Source organism: Anoplophora glabripennis, unplaced genomic scaffold (assembly GCF_000390285.2).
Source record: "Anoplophora glabripennis isolate ALB-LARVAE unplaced genomic scaffold, Agla_2.0 scaffold622, whole genome shotgun sequence".
NCBI lineage: Eukaryota > Metazoa > Arthropoda > Insecta > Coleoptera > Cerambycidae > Anoplophora > Anoplophora glabripennis.
In genome coordinates this window covers 165,455-175,068 of record NW_019416701.1, presented here as the reverse complement: position 1 = coordinate 175,068, position 9,614 = coordinate 165,455, and the positions used below count along the sequence as shown (strand labels likewise).

Here is a 9,614-nt window from a genome sequence, read left to right as displayed (position 1 = left end):
ATAATGTCTCAAATCTACATTTTTATTTTTTTTTTTTTGATAGTATATATTAACCCTTGAAGTTAAGAGATGAAAATCGGTATTTTGTATTAACTTATTTGTAATTTATTAAATTTGTATAATTTTTGGTATGGTGTATATAATGTGTACAATTTACTTAATAAATGCTTCCATATTATTAACGTTTGGAGTGACTTCGCACCACTTTATATTTTCTTGAAATTTTAATGCACCTGGATATGAAAAAGGGAATCAACATCAAGGAGACTTCAAATTGAATTGAAATTGAATTTGAAGATTGAGCACATTTTTATTGCTGTGAGCCACGGTCTTTCAATTATTATTAATGTGGTTCAAAATATTGGAAAAGTTGGACATTTATTTGTACAAATCTTAGCAAGGTGATGATAACCACAATATTTAAAACAACGACTTATTTCAATTGCGCTATAGCGCAATACCTATACCTAATAAATACCTGACAATAAAAATCTATACCAATACTAATTTACCTACGTTTATAGCCCTATGGTAGGTATCTATATCCACTTGGAAGACAGATTGATACATTTTTCGTTTTTTTTAATCTAATGTAGACGATTTCACAAATTTCGGATTTTATTAAAAGATTTATTTCGTGTTCTTAAATACTTAAGTAAGACGTCTTCACTGAATTGTTCAGTCATGTTGGTTATTCGTATTCGAGGATTCAAAGACTGTAGTTACTTAACGTCATATTTTGGTGGTGGGTGACAAGATACTTCGATTTTGAAGATTTACCTAAGTTCTTACAGCTAATAACCAATACACCATTTCGAGTATTTTTTACGTTGGCACAAATTGGATCTATTGCACGAAATACCTTGGACTCGTACTTATAATGATTCGTTTACAATGAACAATGACAAACCTTTGCATCTACGTTTGAGATAATGCGACCGCCCATTGGTTTAATGGAGTGTCGTGAAAGATTACAGCAATCACTAACCGGTGAAATAGAATGTTATGTTTTTGTAACTAAAATTTAATTGCCAACATGAAGGAAATAAAACAAAATTGCTTGTCAGGTGACGTGTAATCATTTATGAAGGCTCCGTATAAATAGCAATTGTCCACGAATATTTTGCTTACACCCCGTATCACACCGCTCTGCTCGGCGACAAACCGGGACCGTCGCCGTCGGTCGAGTCGCCACCCACTCCCCGCCGCCCCGCCGCCCCACGCGATCCTTTCAAATAAAACCACGGAATTTTCCTCGACGAGATCCGATGGAAAATGTATCGGGATCAAGTGAAACTCCACACAACAACTGTGTGGCTTCCTAACCAATGACAGCTCTTCCACATTGATTTATCGTCAGTATTTGTGTACCTCCCGGAAAAAACGGAACGCGGGCCGAGGAGTAAGATTGATGCTTTCCATTTGCAATCTCGCCAGCATCCACGTCGTAAACTCCGCCGCAGAAATTGCCGGGAGGCCTGCGTATTTATTGGTTTCTTACGTGACCCGGAAAAACGGGAAAAAAACAATGCGATCCGTCTAGTTTTCTTAATTATTATCAATAAAGTGATTTCTTTAGGTCACGACATAGATAAGGGTTACATATGTGCACACGGTGTGTACAAACTTGGAGATAATATTTAAATAGCACAAAAATCGAGGTGCGAAAATTAGGTTGGCAGTCACATTTTTTGCAAATAGAATATTTTTTAAGATCTTATTTACTTACCACAATAGTTCGAAGAAACATTTTTGGATCTGCTGACTCCATCCATAACTCAGCTGACTGTTGTGCGAGGAACACTCCCGCGATTTTTGCAAAGCCTTCGTTTTTAGTTTTTACTCACTTTAAAGAAAGCACTATTATCACTTTTTTTCCATTAATTTAACAGTATTTTTATTAGAAAATTAAGCCTTTATAAAGTTGAGGTACCTAGTCGTAAACTATAAAAATACAAATATTATATTTGAGTTTAAATAATACATAAAAACAACTTAAGACATGTCAATATTACAACTAACAACAATAATTGATTTTCAAATATAATCAGACAGCTCTAGTACTACTGATTTGGATTTACTTTATTAATAATTCAATTCTCAGATTATACAGCCGGTATGTAACTAGATATCATCAATTAATTGGTTTTATTATGTAACATTTAACATGGTTTTACTTTTTATTTTTTTTTTTTTTTTTTGGAGTTCATTTTGATCTATTTGATCTACGAAATAACCTTATAGAATTAACAAATTTTATTCGTTTTTCTTTTAAGACAGAGTTTAAAAAATCACATCAGATTTGAATTTATTTTCGGTTATCAAAATTTTATCAAAATTTTTTTGCTGTTTCGCAATCAGATTTGACAAAAATTGCACCGTCTTGATGTAGTTTGTATTAAATTGTTCACTATAAAATTAATATTAAAGGTTTTATTATGTCCTAAATGGGGTAAAATAAAGCTACCTATGAAGTAATAAATAAATTAAATATACAAATAAAACGTTGTTCTTAATTGTGCAGTTCCAAAATAAACAATAATTTTTAATTTCAGTGGATGAATTAAAACGAACAAAAATATTTTAAAATTCGGAAATTAAAAGAATAATGCGCTAAATAATGAAAACCTGAAGAACCAGTGGAATTTATTTGTTTGTAATTTGATTTTTATCTCTTTCTGAAGCTTCACCTGATGCTACTCAATTTCGGGATATCGAAGAGTACCTACGCCAAACTATACAATTTCAGCAAACGATTTCTCGGAGAAAAAAAAAACAGATATTGTAACAATTTAAAATGGACTTTGAATAAGGAGATTAGTGCCTCCAGACTTCTGATGACTTCTGATTCAGATTCAGTGCGATTCGGGGAAGTATAATCTGCTGTCTGGTTTGGTCAGTCACATTTTGTTGATTTGTGTAATTCTTCACGACACATTATAGAGTTTACTTTTCGACGTTTTGGGGTTATCACAAAGTATGGTGTGGAGAATTTTAGTTTTGATTTATAATACTGAGCATTTTATTGGTTGGAGATTGATCTATATTGGACATCAAATCTATTTTTTTTTAATAGACGGCGCAATTCAAGCATAGTTTGGTACGTTACAAGTGTCTACCAAATTCATTTTTGCTTTATATTTTCTTTAATTTCTTTCAAAATTGATTTAATACTAAAATAGTAAAATACTTTTTCTGTTAATATCTGAAAAGGTGGTAAACGTCCCTAGGGACAAAACGAGTGCTGAGTGCTTACTCGATATCTTTTTTTGTCGATACCAAGTAGGTACTTTTGGTATTGATTTTTTTATACCAAATACTGAGTAGGTATCGATAAAGAATAAAGAGTATTCGTATTGGTACTGAGTTGGTTCAAAGACAGTTTTTTTCTTGGATCGCTTATTTGTCACATTCATGAATGTTTCTTTAGTTTTTTGGCAGTTAGCAGTCTTGAGCTTTCCATTCGATCGTTCTATTCTATGCATTTTAATTACCACACAAGATCACAAGAAATGGTCCTATAAGGAAGCATCTTGATCTTGAAAAATTATTATTTTTAGGCAGTGCTACAAAAGCGTAGTTTTTCGTTAATTTCTCAAAATAAAAAAGTAAATTTCCAACTACTTTGTAATGGTGCATTATTTATCATTTAATCCTACCTACATCCTGCATGTCAAAAAATATCCATACAAGTAGGTATCGATACTTGCCATTCGACACCGAGTAGGTATCGATGCTTTCATTTCATACAACTATAGTAGGTTCATATTCGATGCAAAGTAATAAATCATTGCCTGTCAAGGGATCCAATGCAGTCCGCTTTTAAGGGTTTTAGAAATTGAATAATTTCTTTATACATTATGAAGGGACGAGGAGATCAGTTCACGTCTGGCACCCTTGTTCCTACAAAAATTCCTTTATTCTCATAAACTATTTGTTTTAAATGTAATTTATTATAAATCCAATTTGTTTTTTAATTTCCACATATGTACTACATTTTTCATCTGTACGCGCCACTGTTGTTTACTTGTTTTTTGGAGGCGCTCTCTGTTTTACGCTCAAGCTCGTCAGGTTAGTATTTGACGTATAACCGACCACTTCGTACACTCGATGTACCTGGGCGACGATAGCTACTACCAGAACACAGTGCGTATGCAGCGGTATTTCAGATTTAACATTGAATTTCATTTTAAATTTGAAATGGTTCATCTTACGCCTCCTAAAAATGATGAAACGATTTTCCTTTAATAAAAGACCGACAACTTTTTGCTCTACTTTGCATCGAATACGATCCTTATAGGTACCAAATAAAAGTATCGATACCTACATGGTATCGTTTAATCCCTAAACACTCCATTCCTCTAATAATGCAGATGCTGTTATCTTTTGGTACTACCTGCAACTAATAATTAACTTGTTGACTAAACTTTCCAAATTTCTATTCTATGGGAATTGATTGTGGCACCACCTATTGGATAATAGTCATATTGGTATATATTTATGTTGGCAATGTGCAGTAGCAAACTGCAACACTAGTTGACAATCATAAAAATCGAAAGATCGAACGTCCCTGAATGGCTGCTGAAAAAATGTCATGTGTCATGTCAGTTGCGGTTTGTTAATGTCAAAAATGATTTGTTTTCAGCCGCTAACATTTTAAGGAAAAATATAATAAGTATATTTTAAATTAAAACATATGTATTAAAATGTCATACAGCGTCGATATATCTGTTGAGGCACCAATCGAAAATCAAATCCAAGAAATAACCTATGATGGCACAGAGATTTATCAACCGTAAGTAAACTAAATCTAAATCCAGCTGAATTAAAATTTCACCGATCCGATATATTTCAGCCCTCTGACCCTTTCTGAAAGTCTTGCAAAGTATGCACAGAAAATAGACTTCAGCAAGACCTCTGATGTAGATGTTAAAAAAGAAGAGTCCAATGAAGACGCAAAATCAGATTCAGACAGTAAGGATGCATTCCAATCATCCCTATGGCCTTGGGACCAAGTAAGAAACAAATTAAGAAGTACACTGCAAGAAGTATGTGTATTAGCAGACGTTTTAGTTATTGCAAAAGAAAAACGGTACTTAGTTTTGGACCCTGTTCAGCAGGAACCTTTGGAAACAAAACCGATGGTGCAGATATATGCAAGGAAGAAAGCTTTAGCTGGTAAGACACATAACGTTATTAACTAACAGTATATTTGTATAATTCTGTCATAGGTGCAGCAAATGTATTATTAGCTGGTGCAGAGAAATTGAAAACTTCACAGAATGAAGCAGCGAGGAACCGCACAAGTTTAGATTTTCATATAGAACTTTTACGATTGCGCCAGAACTGGAGGCTGAAGAAAGTTTCGAATACTATTATAGGTGATTTAAGTTACAGAACGGCTGGTTCGAAATACCTTCAAACCGGCACATTTGAGGTGACAAAAGCCGAAGACGAAGAAAGATTCAGCAGTCCTCCAAGCAGCCCTTTGCCTGGAGGACCTGCACCCGTCAAACCAAATAGTGCTTTGAGGGTGTTGATTCCGTCAGAACTTCAAGGCGTTGCTTATATAGAAGTGCTATGTCAAAAAGGTAAGCTTTTTATTTTTATATAGGTTGTAATTTATTTAATTATATTTTACCTACCATTATTATCTGAATTTCCATGGAAAAATTGAATTTTTTTATCTTTATTATTTATAATATTCATTTCCCACAACAAGCTAGTGTAACCTTAAATAAACGTAAATGCATGTCCATATTGAGAATTACAGAATGTATTGTCAAATCTCATCTTTCCAGGGTGTTTCACTTTTTGTCTTGGTAAATTATATTATAGTGTTTGTATATTACTATTACTAGTGTTTGTATAAGTTTTTTCCAGCATTATATCTGCCAGTTTAGATTTCTTATTTTATATTTTTCTGTCTATAATTTTTGTTCAATGCACATCAGTGGTTAGCAGTCATTCTTATGTAATTTTGAACTATGTTGCAAATGCTTTAATTAATTTATTTTACACTTTCATAATTTAGTTTTGTCATATTTGCCCTCTTTGAAGTTCGCAACCACTTGTTGATTAACTAACATTAAACAAAGAATGGGCTCTGGCTCGTAAATAAATAAATAATTACAGACCAAGAAGATTTGTGTAGTGCCAACATAAACCTGTTGGGCTCCGGCCCGCCAGCAACGAACCCAGACATGCACTGGCAACAGAAGCTGGAGGCCGCCCAGAACGTACTCTTCTGCAAAGAACTATTCAACCAGCTGGCAAAAGAAGCCGTCCAACTCCAGGCGCCCATTCCGCACATGGTCGTCGGGAACCAGATCATGGCCACCGTATTGCCGGGTATCCAGCTGATCATAGGGCTTTGCCACTCCACAACTAATGATAAGAAGCAGCAGAACCCAGCGCCGTCGAAGAGCGATCACGATCATGTCCTGGAACACTCCTTGCATCAACTCCTGAGGGAGGTGCATCATAAGAATACTCATATTCCTTTCCCGCACCCCGCGACGGGGCCGTTGGGTCCCTCGAAGAAAAGAATGATTGCTGGTAAGTTTTTGTGTAGCAACAGCTTTGTCATTTTGTTGTCAGCTTATTAAAATTTGTTTTTATAAAGTTTGTTTCAAATTTGAAAAGTATGATGAAAATTGGTCTTTAACCAAAGAGTACTTGTCTTTCTTCAAAAATGAATTTCTGTGAAGTCAATTCAGTCTTTTTTTTCTTTTAATTTTCTAGAAAAAACAATTATATTGTTGATTATTAACATTTTCGTTACTCGTTTCCCGGTTACTGACATTCTTGTCTTCATTTAGGCCCCATGGCTGCAGATAGGTATGAGCTGCTCGAGATGACCAAAACCGAGACCCTCCTAGAACAGATCGTGAAACAAGCCCAGCATTTCATCATGCGGATGAGGACTGAATACGTTCTCGACACCATAGCGAAAGAGATCAAGGATCCCTTGATCAGTTCCCACTGGAATACCCTGAACAGCCCCACCCAGTCCTGCGTGAAAATCAACATATCGACGCACGGCTACGATGCAGTATGTCGCACCCCATTGGTTATCCACGTCGGAGAGAAGAGTCTTAAATGTATCTGCAGGGACGGGAAGGTGATGAACATGAGCTACGAACCCCAGGAGTTGAGAGACCTCATTATTTGCCACATAAACCAGCATCAGATCCTGGCCGTCCAGGCGTTGGCTAAGACGATGGGTTGGCAGGCCTTGGGGAATTCGAATCACTTGGGTAAGTGTGGGATTCGATCGGCATTGCAATTCTTAATAGAATTTCGCTGTTTGTAACGGAAACAAATCGTAAAAATAATTGACACAAAATGCTCTAATTTTTTACATGTTTTTCAACATTATCAAATTTTAACTTAACAGGATATAAATAATACGACTATACGAAATTACTTATTTTTTTTAAAGTCGCTAGTAACATGAAATTTTGTTTTAAACATGACGTGTTATATCAAACCAAATGATAGAGTTATTATAAAATTATCAACTTTTACAGGTACAGGATGCGTAGAACCTCTCGGCAATGCGAGCTCCTGCCTGTTGTCTTCCCCCACGGGAGACAGGATCATAGCGGTCCGATGTGAACCCCAGGCTGGCACTCAAGTTTCCGTGGCACATTCGCCCAGATCCGACTTTTTTCCCAGTCGATTAGTGACGGAAAGAAAGTGGGAGCACCTCGGAGGTCAATTCAGAGATGTACGATTGGACAAAATGGAGGGAAGGAACTTCCTCCACAAAATGGAGCTCCTCATGGCTAGTCTGACTAGTAATTCTTAGATTTATGTTAAGTGTTGTAATAATTTATATTTTTTCTTTATTAAACGGCAATTAAATTAAAATTGAAAGTTGACGTGTTTTGTGTTGTATTTTTTTAAAAAATTCAAAGAACGAGTAAACTTTTTAGTAATTCCTGAAGATGACTGAACTGACAACCTCATTAGAAAAAAAATTATAAATAAGCAACTAAAGTATAGGCAAATATAAACATTTGCCTCACTTTTCTCCAAATATAATGCATAAAAATTAGCAAATGATTTTAAGCATCGACATTTGCTTTTATGAAATGGAAACTATCATGGTTTTGCCATAATATAACAGAATAGACTTTTAAAAGGTTAAAAATGACAGTTAGGAAACAACTAATTTTAAAGTCGAAAAAAAATCTTAATTTTTTATTTCAGTTGTGAAATATGGAGGATTATAAGGAAAAAATATATCCTTTATCATTATTATATATTACCACAACTAATATGTACAAAAAAAAAAACAGAAATCGGCATTATTTTGCCTTAGCACAGCAGAATAGACTTTTAGATGCACAAATATGATAGTTAAGAAACAGCTAATTTTAATGTGAGCAATAAAAATGTTCAAAAAATTATTTTTTTATTTTTGAAGCTGAAATTATGAGAAAAAAAGGTTTTAAATCATTATAATCTAATTCTAAACTCTTTCGATTTACTAGACCTAATGTAACTAGAAGTAACAAATTGGCAAAAAAATGTGTATGATTTTTCTTTTTAAGTGATTTTAAATACAAGATAGTTACAGAGAGTCAAAGAAAATAATTGGGCAATTTTTTCCACACCATACTCCTTGTTACATAAATGCAAAATTTTTACCCCACTAATTATTCAGACTTGTCATTAGTTTGTATTTACAGTTGTGTTTCTAGGAAAGAAACAAAGAGAAATGATAATATTTTTGTGGAGCGTTTGACAATGTTTTTCAAATAGAATGGAATATATCTTTTTTCTTTGACACAGTATCAAGAGGTACATGCAGTGTTTCAAAATATCCAGAAGCGCCAAATTTCTGATGTTTAAAATGAGAGCGACTCCATCTCTGTTAATTTCTGGCATGTATATCCAAATTCAGTGTATTTTTTTCTTTAATTGAATAAATCATTAGCCTAAGTTTCGCGTTTTTCTCACATGAAAAAACTTCTTCAATCTGGGATATCCGTCTGCTTACCCTAAAAAAACGTCACACGACAGTATTTATTTGCCCCACTTTCTCCCAAATATAAAGCATAAAAACTAAAACATGAACCTAAGTACCACCATTTGCTTTTATTAAGCAAAAACCAATACAACTTATTTAAAAAACAGAGTAAGCATTATTATAAACGGTATGGTTATCTGTTTCTACTATAAAAATAATCCCTACATAATAGAATATTAGTTAAGCCTCATTTTGATAATCAATAAGGGAACCTTCTTACAACGTAATAATCTTTTTGTAAATAGAAGCAACCAAAAGCTACGTGCTAAATTCAAATGCTTTAGCAATACAGTTAAAACGCTGATTGTTTATAAACAAATTGTTGAAGTATTTGTTTATAGTTTGGATTTGACCGGTTCTGACGTCAAATTATAAAAAAGCATTTCCGGAAACACAGGCAGCGTTGCCATATTTAATGGTAATTACCTAAATCTGGGAAAGGAGTAAATTTTTCTCAATTCAAATATCATCTAAAAACCTCAGGTCTCTGAAAAGTAATACAACAACTTTTTTATTTCCATTATTAGTATTAGTAGCTTATAGATAAGTATTTAATTTTAATTATAGCCAAATT

The 9,614-nt window shown here is 33.9% G+C and overlaps 1 protein-coding gene across 2 annotated transcripts; it reads left to right on the top strand.

Annotated features, from left to right (window-relative positions):
• Positions 1-4,580: 4,580 nt before the first annotated feature.
• Positions 4,581-7,886, top strand: LOC108914087 (mediator of RNA polymerase II transcription subunit 17). 2 transcript variants are annotated; one of them, XM_018719793.1, is made up of 6 exons: positions 4,581-4,795; positions 4,856-5,178; positions 5,232-5,591; positions 6,145-6,558; positions 6,822-7,259; positions 7,533-7,886. In XM_018719793.1, the coding sequence occupies exons 1-6, from the start codon at positions 4,707-4,709 to the stop codon at positions 7,811-7,813; spliced, it is 1,905 nt and encodes a 634-aa protein (XP_018575309.1). In that variant the 5' UTR covers positions 4,581-4,706; the 3' UTR covers positions 7,814-7,886. The 2 variants fall into 2 exon arrangements, with proteins under 2 accessions (XP_018575309.1, XP_018575308.1); XM_018719792.1 differs by having other exon boundaries at positions 6,136-6,558.
• The last annotated feature ends 1,728 nt before the right edge of the window (positions 7,887-9,614 follow it).

Coding starts and splice junctions, on each gene's coding strand:
- LOC108914087 (XM_018719792.1), top strand. CDS start 4,707: ATGTCATACAGCGTCGATATATCTGTTGAGGCACCAATCGAAAATCAA. Junction 5,179..5,231: donor AAGGAAGAAAGCTTTAGCTG/GTAAGACACATA, acceptor ATTCTGTCATAG/GTGCAGCAAATGTATTATTA. Junction 5,592..6,135: donor AGAAGTGCTATGTCAAAAAG/GTAAGCTTTTTA, acceptor AAATAATTACAG/ACCAAGAAGATTTGTGTAGT.